General features: G+C 40.3%; 1 protein-coding gene across 1 annotated transcript in view; it reads right to left on the bottom strand.

The window, feature by feature from the left end:
* DROSHA (drosha ribonuclease III) overlaps window positions 1-14,365 on the bottom strand; it is a 164,123-nt gene that overhangs the window by 106,559 nt on the left and 43,199 nt on the right. Inside the window, exons 12-14 of the mRNA XM_060774694.2 lie at window positions 12,808-12,882; window positions 8,541-8,710; window positions 2,573-2,697 (exon numbers count right to left, since the gene is read on the bottom strand). Coding sequence (XP_060630677.2) covers window positions 2,573-2,697; window positions 8,541-8,710; window positions 12,808-12,882 — 370 coding nt within the window. The remainder of the gene's footprint in view (window positions 1-2,572; window positions 2,698-8,540; window positions 8,711-12,807; window positions 12,883-14,365) is intronic.

Raw genomic sequence — 14,365 nt, 5'->3', positions numbered from 1 at the left:
GAGGAGAATTGATTCAAAAATGACATCATAGTGCATGATCCGTTTCACTGAGAATATTAATTACACAGCAATTCCATATAAAACCTAGCCTTAAAACAGAGCAGAGAAATTTCCCCCCAATGTCAGGTATATCTGAGGTGAGGAATCTGTGCCCATCTATAGGTCAAAGCCCAGCCTAGGTCAAAGCCCAGAAGTCTCCCAGAACCAGACTCACAGGTGGGTTCTTACATTTAAAAAGAAATGGTATCTGAAGTAGAATATATAACATTTGAATTCCACTACATTAATAAAGTACATTATCACCTCCATTTCTCTTCCTTAACAATTCTACTAGAGCTTTCCAAACTGCATGTCACAATAAAAGGATGCATTATGAAGGTTATGTTGTGCAACTATAAAAGAGAAACACCAGAGGCCCTTTCTACACTGCCATGTAATTCAGATTCAGAACTGGAGAGTCTACACTGAGAGAGTCTACACTGCCATATAATCCTGTTCAAAGCAGATAATCCGGATTTTATATGGAAGTAGAAGGGGCCTCAATCTATGTGAAATAAGCAATATCGCTGAAACATGGAAGTTTAAAAATGCTTGATGACAAAATGTGAGTGCCTTTATCTAATAATATAACATCAAATATGCAAAAGTTGTGTTCATCCCATCAACCTCATACATCTCATTAAAATGGTAAGTAGTTATTTTACTGGTGTTATACTTTTTTAAAAAATCTTGCAAATATTTACATATTGTTACTCATAAAAGACAAAATCTTGGAAATGTATGCTATTATCTTACAAATCATGTGTGTGTGTGTGTGTGTGTGTGTATGAGAGAGAGAGAGAGAGAGAGAGAGAGAGAGAAAGGTTGTGTCCCCATACAATTCATTATTATAATTTATCTATGTGTCGTATTTGTTGTAAGATGGTTTAACCTCCGGGTTGCTGGTAAAACTGAATTACGCTATTGCTAAAGGTGTGTCAGCAACATGAAATGTTTGGAAAACTCTGATTTATACAGTAAGAGGATATGCCCGCAGTTCTTCATTTTGGAAATAACTGTATGTTGAATTTGGTGACTGCAAAAGGCAGAGAAATTTGAGGTTTTGGAAAAAATAATCCTAAGGCAGGCATTTCTTCTTGTCTGGGATAGAAAGACCTTGAAACTCCAAAGTGAGAGAAAGCAAAACTAACACATTTCCATTCCTAATCACAGGAAGAATTTCTGGACTACCTGGGAAGATGATAAGTGGAAATCTACTTTAATGCCTCCCACAGCAGCATGATGTATCACCACTGAGAAATAGTTTCCCCATTTTCTAATAAATGTGACTTGCTTATTTTATTCCTTGGGTCTGAATCAGTAGTTCCCAAACTTTTATTGACCAGGGACCACTTTGACCAGGGACCACACGTCAACATTAGTATCAAAAGAGTTGTGAATCAGTTTTTGTTCAACTTTAGATTTGGTTTGGTTATTTTATTTATTTATTTGATTTGTATACCACCACTCCCAATTTGGCTCGGAGCGGTTTACAGCAGTAGATTAAAACAATACAATCAACTTTAAAATACAATAAAAATGAGAACAGACATAGTCCCGAGTTATTCACCCATCGAAAGCTAGTCGGAAAAGAAAGTTTTTACAGGCTTTCCGAAAAGCAAGTAGCTCTCGGATGGTTCGGGTTTCAACTGGTTCGGATTTCAACTGGGGTGCTGATTCAGAAAACTGCATTGGATAGACCACATCAGCTCTGGTTTCTGATACAGAACATATGCCATCCAGTAGTCGCCATCTGCTCTCCCACAGAAAACCGTATTTAATAAATCTCGGCACTATAAGAGGGTTTTGTGAGACCAATCGCTCTCGTTGCAACGGTATAGTAAGGATGAGGTCATGGACTATATTTTAATTATTGCAGACCACTGGTGGTTCACGGACCACAGGTTGGTCTAAATGTTTTAGAAATGTGACTTCTAAAACATTCTAAAACTTGAAGAGGATCCTGGATGCTAGTCATGTATTTTATCTCAAGAAGAAAACTAACTACTTTCATGTAGCTAACACTGAAGAGAACTGAACTAACATAGAAGAGAAACACGTGTGTGTGTTTGTGTGTCAGCATAAGTTTAAGAACAGCAGTTTCAATATTGTATGTATTCCAATCATAGCATTTAAAAAGTAGAAAAGACGTCCATGTTTTAAAATCTACAAAAAGTGAAGAAAAAGAAAACTTCAAATGTCTTCATTAAGACAAAAGAAGAAAAAGTATTAAAAACCTATTATCACTATTCAGTATAAAGCAACCACTGGCTGAAAAAAAATCACATGAATTGTGTAATTTGTCAATCAAATGTAAAGATCTGAACAAACTATATATTGCACTTCAGGCAAGTTGCAGTATACCTAAAATGGAGTTATTTTCAATTTCTTCATTCTGTGATTCAGAGTATTAAAACAAAAGTGTTTGTTCATAATCATTTCAGCAGAGATAGACATTTGTACAGCAGAGCATCAACAGGAAAGCTGGCTTGAGCTGAGGCTTTTAATCGCAGGTTTGACAATAATAGCTTACTGCGGGTCTCCAGCGTAACTGAGCTGTGCAGGTCTTATCCCGAAGTGGACAATAATGGGGAAAGTAATCACATCAGGGTTGAACTGCTCACGATCCAACTGATCAATACGAACCGAGCTGGGCTTCTAGAGTGAGAGAAGGGAAAAGATCAAAGAGTTAAATTCAATTAAGAACAACTCTGTTGTCAGTTATAGAGTTACAGGCATGTCCAACTTCCCGAAAAAAGGTAGCATCTTCACGTGGGAAGAGCTACTGTGGAACGGAGGAGAGGAAAGTTTAAAATCAATCCCCTTCCTGTGGCAAATAAATCTGTTTTCATCTGTCTTGTTTTCCAAATATGCTGTAAGTCACTTTAAGACTCATTACTGAGAGAAAGGCTGCAGAAGGCAGAGATGAAGTGGTAAATAGAACCTCTCAGAGACTAGATAGAGTGGGTCTACTGTGTCTGCAGGCTCCGCATTCACAAATTCAACCCACCAGATAAAAGAGAATAATACACACACACACACATATCAGAAAGTCTTCCAAAAGCCAGCAAATTTGCTATTGTGGGTGGCTCTGCACATGAGAGGGCAAGAGGCAGAGTGATCAGCAGCCCCCGTAAATCTGTAAGACACTGATACCCACATCAACACCATTTAATAACATGGAACTTGATTATGGGGCTATTATTGAAGCCCAGCTTATTGCACAACAAGCAGGTTTCAGATCAGGGGAAAAATGTACACCCAAATTCTAAATCTGATTGAGTATATCAAGGAAGGATATGAGGAAGGTTTATTATGGGAATAGTTTTTGTGGACCTTACGGCAGCCTATGACACAGTGCAACATAGAAAAATGCTGCATAAAGTCTACCATATTACTCCAGACTATGATTTTACAGAAAGCTATCCAGACCCACCTAGAAAACCGCAACTTCTATGTGGAGTTTCAAGGCAGGAAAAGTAGATGGAGGAGGGAAAATAATGGTCTATCCCAAGGCAGAGTTCTTGAACCGACCTTGATCAACATCTTTACTAACGATCAGCCACAGCCACCACTCACAAAGAACTTTATATATGCTGATGACCTTGGTCTAATAATGCAAGCAAAAGACTTTGAAGCAATTTAAAACCAACTTACTAATGCCTTGAAAGATCTCTCCAGGTACTTCAAAGAGAACCACCTGAAGCCTAACCCTGCCAAGAGACAAGTATGTGCTTTCCACCTATGTAACCATGAACTCAACAGGAAATTGAAAGTTACCTGGGAAGGTCAAGGGTTGGAACACTGTTTCCATCCTAAATATCACAGTGTCACCTTAGATCAAACACTAACATTTAGGAAACACTGTATGAACAAAATAGCTGAACACAATAACTTACTGGCAGACCAAACATTAATAAGAACATCAGCCTTGCCTAACTTCATGATCACATCTCCTCCTATGAACCAGTGCAGGCTCTAAGATCTGCCAAGGAAAGCCTCCTCTTGCTTCCACCACTATCACAAGTGTGGTTGGTGGAGATGAGGGAGAGGGACTTCTCAGTGGTGGCCCCTGACTTTGGAACACCCTCCCCAGGGAGATTAGCCAAGTCCCCACACTGTCCTCCTTACATAGGGAACTGAAAACCTGAATGTTCCAGCAAGTTTTTGACAACGATTAGTCCCTAGGTCGCCAGATAGTCCTTTGTCTCACCCTGGTCATTCTACAGATATATAAACCCATTTTTCCTACTTCCAACAGACCTCACTACCTCTGAGGATGCTTGCCATAGATGCAGGCGAAACGTCAGGAGAAAAATTGCCTCCAGAACATGGCCATACAGCCTGGAAAAACCTACAACAACCCAGTACCTACTCTGTTCTGCACTTCATCCACTTATCCAGCCCTTCTTATAGCTGATAGGTTCATTTTTAGCACTCCTGGCCATTGCTACTGATGAACCTCACCTGATGAAGCTCCAATGTAGTCAGTTTTATATTTTATTTGTGTGTGTGTGTGTGTGTGTGTGTGTGTTTTATCAGGGTGTTTTTATATTTTATGATGTTTTTATTCTATTTTTTATTTTATTTATTGTTTTTTTTTTTTTTTTTTTGCTATTTTGACCATTACGTTATAGTTATGTTGTTCTATATTGCCTAATGTGTCTTGTCCTGATGTAAACTGTTTGTATGGCTTTTCTTTTGGCATTGAATCTTTGCCATATTTTTTGCCATATTTTTTTGAAACCGCCCTGAGTCCCTTTGAGGAGATAGGGCGGTTGCTGCTAACTGCTAACTAAGAAATGAGGTTGAACATCGTGAAAGCCATCCACTGCATGGCTATCAGCCTCCTCCCAGCAGACTCAATCAAGGAAAACCTTCATGAGAACCACCACGCCTCTTAATGTTCCCCCAGCAACAGCAAGAACATCCCTCTGGGCAGCTAAACCAGGCAATTCCAACTGGATGGCCCCCCACAAGGGTTTGCCTTCAGGGGCAAACCGAGAATGGGGCAATGTGGAAGTCCCTGAACAGACTCAGAAGCAGAGTGGACAGATCAAAAGACAACCTGGCAATACCTAGAAGAATCCTCCACCTTGTGCGACTATGGAACAGAACAAACAACTCTGCATATGTATGCTTGTCCACAATGCCCTGCCTCATGCAGAGGAAGAATTGTTTAAAGCTACAGGCAATGTGGTCACAGTTGCCCATTTTTGGTCTAAAATTGTTTAACTGCTTGTGTTCCCTTTATCTGTATCAGTTTTATACTTATTTATGCAATGGTTTTGATACAAAATAAGTTAACTTGATAATCCTTTTTTTCATATCTGCATCCTGGATTCAAACCTTACAGGTACTGTGGACCCACTGTACTCCAATCATTTTTATATTTCATTTTGTGTTGGTCTTTTAAAAACTATAAGCCTGTGGGGCGGAGAGAGTCAGTTTGAGTTTAGACTAAAATTCTAGAAGACCAGGGGGCATTTACACAGTAGAGTTAATACAATTTGACACAGCTTTAACTGCCAGGACGTCATGTTATGGCATCCTGGGATTGTAGTTTGGTGAGTTACCAGCAGTATTTTGGCAAGAAAGTGTAAAGAGCTTGTAAAACTATAACTCTGTTGATTCCATAGTGTTTGAGGTTGTAAATGTAAATAAACAGAAGCTTTACCACAGTTTCTGAACCAAAAAAATACCCTGCTGTATAATAAAGTGTCACTCGGCAGTTACAATATCTTTACTTCCGTTCAAAAGTCCAAACAGGGCAACAAGATATACAGCAGTCTCTCTGAAATCACACAGAGAACATAGGGAATAAGCAGTCCTTTTAAACAGTCTTTAAATATGCCTCATTTGCTTTATAAATAATCAGGCTTCAGAGAGTTGACAGCCATTTCCTTCCTGACTGATGTCAGTCAGCGCTCTCTTCACTCTCCGAGGTGAAAGTGGCAGTTAAAACCATTTGTCTCATCAGCAAACCAGAAACAGTAGCCAATCAGAATTTTGACTTTTTTCATGCTCAGTCAATCAACTTCCAACACATGCCTTTCCAGTCAACCCATTTCATCATGGTGCCTTTTTATAAATCCCCACACAGCATTGAATCATGGCCATTGAAGTGGTGCCAAACTACATTAATTCTACAGTATAGATGCACCCTAGGATTCAGCCACGGAAACTCACTGGGTGGTTTTGGGCACATCACACTTTCTTGGCCTCAAGGGAAGGGAACTGCAAACCTGGTCTGAATAAATCTTGTCAAGAAAACCCCATCATATCTTTGTCTTAGTATCACCCCAAGCCAGAAGTGCCTTGAAGGCACACAATAACTCTGGGCAGGGGCTTCCTTTTTAATGATTATAAACCACCCCAGGAGCCTTTTGGGCTACTCAGAAAAATGTTTGAAAAATACAAACACGTTACTGTTAAGGGAAGAGGGAATATAAATTCCTGAGGCTGGCTTCTATTTGCTGTCATTAAAAACTTCTCCTTCTATTCACTATGATAGATTGACAGGGAAGTAAGGACAGAATAACCACACACACCAGACTAAAAATTTTCTACTTACAATTTCTCATCAGTTAAAAAGCAAGTTAACAAACGAGAGGAAATTATCGACTAGCATGTTTTCATGGTTGATTTTACGCACGTAAATGTTTAAAGCGGCTGAGCATTCTTAGCAGCTCATTATGGCTGGAAGGATACACATCGAATGGGAAAAAATGAAAATCAATGCAGAATATCGCACCCAGTTCAATTTTGCCAGTTTTTTGGTTTTTTTTTTTTTGTCACACAACATAAGATCTGCCTCACCCCAAAGAGGGATGGACAGAGTAGTTTTGGATTAAAGCTCATCTATTCTAATAAGACATTTTACAAGGTTAGGCACTGCAAGAAGCCCTTTATCTTAAATGCAGCTTATTCAGCTTTGCGTGGACAAAGAAACAGAAATCTCATACAAATCTCCTCATGTCATTTTTATTCCTGGTAGGAATAAATGCTACTGTTGTTGAAGAAATTCAATAAAGGAGTAAAAGAAAAAAGCACCTGTAGCTATCTTTCTCCTCCCTCCTTCACGTCTCACACAAAAAAACAAGCCATAATCTGAACTGCAAACATAATAAAACAGTTCTTCGTAATCCTCTCTTGATCTTTAGCCATTATAAACAGTAAGTGGTTTATCACGGGGTTCAACAAGCCCAAGGTGAAACTTTCCGTGCTAAAATCCATGGAAATTCGAAGAAAGAATGCCTTGATTATTCATTGTGCGAAGAACAAGCCCAGATAATAATAAAAAAATGAGATATTAAGAACAAGTTCAGATAATAAAACAAAGAGAATTGCTTGTACATTTTGCTGATATTTTGAAAGGACTTAGAGGAGGCATTCTAATGGAGGAGATGGTGGTGATTACTGATGTTCGGGGAGAAATAATGCAGGCAATTCTGCTATTGTGATTCATTAATGAAGCCAGAGACTTGGCAGCCAGGAAATAAATGTTATGCCATGGTATCCCAATTTTGACCAACATAGTATTTATTTATTTATTGGTCTTCAAAGCAAGTTCAGAAATGTGGCTGGGCACACCATAAGCGTCTTCCCCACTCAATCGCATTGCCCTTGAAGGAAGGACTAGATCAGCATTTCTCAACCTGGGGTTGGGATCCCTGGGGTGTCGAGAAGGGGGTTTCAGATGGGTTGCTAAAGAATATGAGAAAACATATTATTTCTGATGGTCTTAGGGACTCCTTTGGCAGAGAAGGCTAAAGATCTCTCTGCGTTTCCTTCTCTTCCTTTTTGGAAACGGATGGTGAATTCTCCCACTAAAAGCCCCCCTCCTGCTGTAATTGGCTGGCCTCTCAGCCAGCCTCTCAGCCAAGGGGAGGGCTGTTTCTGAAACTGCAAGAAGGGAGAGGAAAGCAGGCGTGCTTGGTGCATGGCAGCATGGTGCACATCTGCGGGCGAGGGAGAGCGTGTGAGGCTGAAAGGAGGCTCGTGCCAGCGATCCCTTCAAGGCATGGGTGTTCTGTGTGGGAAGTTTGGCCCAATTATATTGTTGGTGGGGTTCAGAATGGTGAATGATTGTAGGTGAACTATAAATCCCAGCCACTACCAAATGTCAAGGTCTATTTTCCCCAAACTCCACCAGTGTTCACATTTGGGCATGTTGAATATTCATGTCAAGTTTGGTCCAGATCCATTATTGTTTGAGTCCACTGTGCTCTCTGGATGTAGGTGAACTACAACTCCAAAATGCAAGGTCAATGCCCACCAAACCCTTCCAGTATTTTCTGTTGGTCATGTATGGAAGGGGCCTGAATAAAGATACACTCTCTGGCCTGCTAATCCTAATCCACCCATAAAGTGCTACACTATGCTGAAATTCAAACCTGTTCTTGGGCGGCATTATTTGAAACACATGGGCACTACTAATTTATATTATAGAATTACAAAACACAACACGATCTTTTGCTTCAAGAAAATATTTGCATTACCATTCCGGAGCTGGTCACGATCATTCCTTTGCATTCCTCTGCATATTTCTGCCACTCCAGTTCCTCCCATTGAAGCATATTGGCAATCTCTTCTTCTGGAACCAATGGCTTATTGCATCGTAGCAAATACAGAAGAATTTGATGCATAGACAACACTTCCTTCCCTCCATCTTAAAAACAAAAAGTACATACGAAGTTCCTTTTTGCTATCAAGCATTAAAAAATAAATACATATCCTAAAACTGAGGTTTGATGGGCTGCCTGGGATTTCCCAAATGCTTCCTATGACATCGTCATTTGGATGCTTGTGCCTCTATGCATTTTACTCATGTGTTCCAAAATGCTGAAACACCTTTCCTAAGACTTTTAACTACTGGAAGTAAAAGTTTTCCATTAAAATATTCCAGTATTTTTGGTCCTCTCTCCCTTCCTGCTTGCCTTCAATTGCACTCCACCACTGGAATACAGTCCCTGAAAAAGGAATTTGGATCTTCAGCTCCCTACACTTACATCGGAACCTGGTGGGCAAGCAAAGCAATAATAAGAATTAAGAATAATAATAGTAATAATAATGTGTGTAATAAAATAGTAACATATAATAAATTAATGTTCTAAATTGACAACACTCCAAATTTTGTGGCCCATAAATGCACATATTGTTTTTTTATTTTTACACCCCATACTATATGAAGAAATTTCAAGGCAATTTATTGTAAGGGAGATTAATAATAATAATAATAATAATAATAATAATAATAATAAACTTTATTTATACCCCACCACCATCTCCCCAAGGGGACTCGGGGCGGCTTACATGAGGCCATACCCAGCAATACAGTAAAACGATATAACACAAGAACACAACAGAAAATAAGAAAATAAAAATAACATAAGATACAAACCCAATAAAAATAAATAGAACAGCAATATGGAATTAGAGGATTAAAACAAAGAAAATTGACCACAGCAGGCAGGGCCGATTGCAAAGATTAAAATTTAAAACACTGGGTGAGAGGGCAATGTAATGTGTCATGACAGGTGATCCGGAGGATGAGGTAGGGTTTAATTGCACTAACAGGCAAAGTAAAAATGCTACGGAGGACATTTTATGCCAAGTTTGGTCAGAGATTATTGTAAATTCAATCACTGAAGGCACACAGGAGCAGCCAAGTTTTCAGGCTCCTCCTAAAGACTGCCAGGGTGGGGGCTTGCCTAATATCTCTGGGGAGCGAATTTCAGAGCCATGGGGCCACTACAGAGAAGGCCCTCTCACTCATCCCCACAAATCGTGCTTGCGATGGGGGCGGGCGCAAGAGAAGGGCCTCTCCAGAAGATCGAAGAGATCGTGTAGGTTCGTAAATGGAAATGCAGTCACGCAGGTAGGCAGGTCCCAAACAATTCAGGGCTTTGTAGGTAAGAACCTGCACCTTGAATTGGGACCGGAAAATAAACGTCAGCTAATGGAGATCCTTAAAGATGTAGGATGACCGCTCCCTGTAATTTGCACCAGTTAGTAATCTGACTGCTGCTTGTTGGAATTTCTGGGATTTCATATTTAGGGATGATTGTTGAGAACTATCTTCCAGAAACCCCTCTAATGGCTTGTCCAATTCCAAACCCTGGATGGTCCCCAGTAGTTAAAGGAGAATCATAGCAGTAAATGTCAGACATATTGAAATTACAAAAATGTGAGTCAAGCAGCGAAAGGGTTAAATGGATGCAACAACTCACCAAACTGCAGTTCTATATAAGCAGGTGTGCCTGCAGCTTAGTAGGTCTCTGTGTTAGTTTGCCTCAGTGGGAGAAAGGTATCAGTCTGTGAGAAGGTCTCATAGTGTGAGGTAGGCCTTAATCTGTGAGAAGCTTCGGTGAGAAGCCCCAGGTTGAAAGCCTCCTGTGTGAAGCTCCAGTGTGAAGGTTGAACTTTATTTGTGTCATGGAAACCTTGTTCTTGTAAATAGTGCAACCATATTATTTTGCTATAAACAAAAGCCTCCTATAGAATCATAAAATCATAGAGTTGGAAGAGACCTCATGGGCTATCCAGTCCAACCCCCTGCCAAGAAGCAGGAATATTGCATTCAAAGCTCCCCCAACAGATGGCCATCCAGACTCTGTTTAAAAGCCTCCATAGAAGGAGCGTCCACAACACTCCAGGGCAGAGTTCCACTGCTGAACGGCTCTCACAGTCAGGAAGTTCTTCCTAATGTTCAGATGGAATCTCCTTTCTTGTATTTTGAAGCCATTGCTCTGCGTCGTAATCTCCAGGGCAGCAAAAAACAAGCTTGCTCCCTCCTTCCTATGACTTCCTCTCACATATTTATACATGGCTATCATGTCTCATCTCAGCCTTCTCTTCTGAAGGCTAAACATGCCCAGCTCTTTAAGCTGCTCCTCATAGGGCTTGTTCTCCAGACCCTTGATCATTTTAGTCACCCTTCTCTGGACACATTCCAGCTTGTCAACATCTCTTTTCAATTGTGGTGCCCAGAATTGGACGCAGTATTCCAGATGTGGTCTAACCAAGGAAGAATACAGGGGAAGCATGACTTCCCTGGATCTAGACACTATACTCCTATTGATGCAGGCCAAAATCTCATTGGCTTTTTCCCTCACCGCATCACATTGTTGGCTCATGTTAAACTTGTTGTCCACGAGGACTCCAAGATCTTTTTCACACATATTGCTCTAGAGCCACATGTCCTCCATTCTGTATCTTTGCAATTCATTTTTTCTGTCTAAGTGGAATATTTTGCATTTGTCACTGTTGAACTTCATTTTGTTAGTTTTGGCCCATCTCTCTAATCTGTTAAGATCATTTTGAATTCTATGGAAGAGATAATATTGGTCTGTGTGTTTTTGTTCTTTTTATCACTTTTGGGAACTGGTGCTGGGTCAGGCTGCTGCTAAGTTACTCTGCTATGCATTTATGAGGAGGCTCTTTTGTTAATAAGCCCACTCGCCCAACAGTATAAGCATGTATTGTGACAACCAAACACTACCTAGAAGCCCCTGTACAGGCTCCCACATGGAGAGGCTACCAACTGTTTGAATAATCATACATCACCGTAGGTTTGAAGGGTGTGTATTTATTTCACAAAGCACAGACGGAGATCAGCATCAACCCAGATCTGAGGAACACCCCAAAGCAAAACCACTTAAAAACTTAACAGTTGCAGAGGGAAGAGAAATGTGCTGGCAGCGTTTTCATGCAAACGTAAAATTCTGCCTCCAAGGCTGGTGGAATAATTTGTGATTCCCATTTCACCAAGCAAACTGCACTTGCTCTGTTTCTAGGCTCATGAGCCCAGGAGTTATCTGCTTTGCTGTTCAGACAGACAATTAATTAAAATAAAATCTGATCTGGTTTATATATTTATAACCCACCTTTCTGCCACACACCGCAGTGAACAAAGCAGAAGTATAAGGAAGAAAAGATAGTATAGAGATATAAGAAGAAGAATTGGCACACGAAAAATCCCAGTGGTACATTAAAACATAGTTTGCAACTACTATTCTTGGGACCACACAGCCAAAGTGGGTTCTGAGAGTTGCTGTTAAAAAAAGCTTTGCATAAAAATATAATTCTGCCAATGTGAGCTATACTTCCAGAGAGGAATAGTAATAAAAGTGTCGTTTTTCAACAAGTGAAATTTCAGACTATCCATGAACACACTCTGACAGGAAAACTAAAAAATAGGAGGGGGGGGGGAATGGAAACGCAAGAAAGCTCTAATTAATGTACATGCTCTTTGAAGGCACAAATTAAATGTGGGAACAGCTTGTACTGCTCAATCTCTTAATTGTGGAAAGATGGACTTTATATTTACATATCATTACTATTGACTGGAAAATCTAACTAGAATTTCAAAGTCCCCCAAAAGTGCATTTCAAAAGGATTTCAGTCTAAATTGGTACCCATGGCTAAAAAGAAGTCAAAGTTTCCAACTCACTCTGTCTCTTCAGAAAGCTATGGCTTTCAGGCTTCTTTCTTTAAAGGAATGCAGAGTGTAGAAACAAGGGTCTAAATATTCACTTAGTGATTAACCTGAACGCGGGCACCTCCAGGCTGAAAGTCAAAGTTTATTATGACTGAATGCCCCTTTATACAAATAAAATAATGTCTTGCATTTAGCATATTAAGTAGAGATACTCTTGGATATATTTTTCAAGTCTGAAATCTGGATGAGTAAAGTCGAATTACAGTTTTCTAACCATCTGAATGAGTGCTAGCCCCCAAATCAGACATCATACCATTCTGACTTACCTGGAAGAAACCTTACAAAGCGAGGCATGAAATGAAATCGGGGACATGAAGTTTCATTGTCTTCTAATGGGGGACCTTAAACAAGTTGTAAAAAAAAGAGAAGGCATTTTACAAGCGCATACATCTATGACAGCCTAGTAAACCGAAAAGACAGACACAGAGCTGTGTGTACTCTTTAACAGCCCTATAAAAAAGAATTAGGATTTTCGAAAAAGTTTGTAAAGCCTTCTTCATGTGTTACTCCAAATGCAAGGGAGGGCCAAAAACAGAGAAAAGATTGGGGCCGCTGGCACTGCCCTCAATTCCTCGTATGCCACCCCTTCTTGCTCATACCTTCAAACCCACTTGAAAATTGTTAGTATTCTCTTGCTCAGCATGACAAGGTAGGAAACCTAAAGAGGTGTGCACCATCTATATTCTAAGACCTCATTCATGTACATGAGAGAAGACACAGAGGGGTTCAGAAGCACAGATTTGATAGTATCATTCTTGTTTCTGGTAAAATAAGCTTCTAGCCCTGGTGGCAGGAACAGAAATCAAGTGCCCTCTAGCTGTTGGTAGATTCTAGTATTCACCCTTGCAGCATTCTCTGACTTACAATTATGCATTTCCCACCATATGGTTAAAGGCAGTCTTGAAAATATGTGGGAATAACACTGGGAATTCTCACAATTCAACCTGTGACAAAAAAGGTTTTCTGAAGGCTCCTTTCCATGATCTCTGTGAGGAGTTGGGGGAGCAGAATTATCCTCAGAGAATAATTTGGGTTGCCCTTCTAAAAAATGATAAATTATAGAAATTATAGATTATAGAAACAAGGGGCCCCCTGGTGGCGCAGTGGATTAAATCGCTGAGCTGCTGACCAAAAGGTTGGCGGTTTGAATACGAGGAGCGGGGTGAGCTCCTGTTGTTAACCCCAGCTTCTGCAAACCTAGCAGTTTGAAACATGCAAATGTAAGTAGATCAATAGGTACTGCTTCTGCAGGAAGGTAACGGTGCTCCATGCAGTCATGCTGGCCGCATAACCTTGGAAGTATCTACGGGCAACGCAGGCTCTTCAGCTTAGAAACTGAGATGGCCACCACCCCCCAGAATCGGACATGACTAGACTTAATGTCAGGGGAAAACTTTACCTTTATAGAAACAAAGACTGACGCGATTCCTTCCTAAGCAATTTTGGTACAATCCCATAATGAAGACACATTGAGTGACTGGGAAGGCAAAAGGACTGGAAAGAAGCCCCGATGCATTGGCAAAATAATATGCTATCCCTGCATAACACTGAGGAGCATCTCAGATACCTTAAGGAAGCCATTCTGACAAGATACACTGATGGGATGGCTAAAATGGTGTAGATTCAGGCCACAATCGGAACATTGAAAAATATCTTTGGACTACAATTTCAATAATCAACCAGCAGACTGGGTATTCTGGGATCTGGTTCAAGAGAATGGAGTTCATTTAGTCCATCTATGGCAGTGGTTCTCAACCTTGGGTCCCCAGATGTTTTTGGCCTACAACTCCCAGAAATCCCAACCAGTTTACCAGCTGTTAGGAT

The sequence above is a fragment of the Anolis sagrei genome, chromosome 4 (assembly GCF_037176765.1).
Source record: "Anolis sagrei isolate rAnoSag1 chromosome 4, rAnoSag1.mat, whole genome shotgun sequence".
NCBI lineage: Eukaryota > Metazoa > Chordata > Lepidosauria > Squamata > Dactyloidae > Anolis > Anolis sagrei.
The sequence above is the reverse complement of the archived record's forward strand: the minus strand, read 5'-3'. Positions and strand labels throughout refer to the sequence as shown.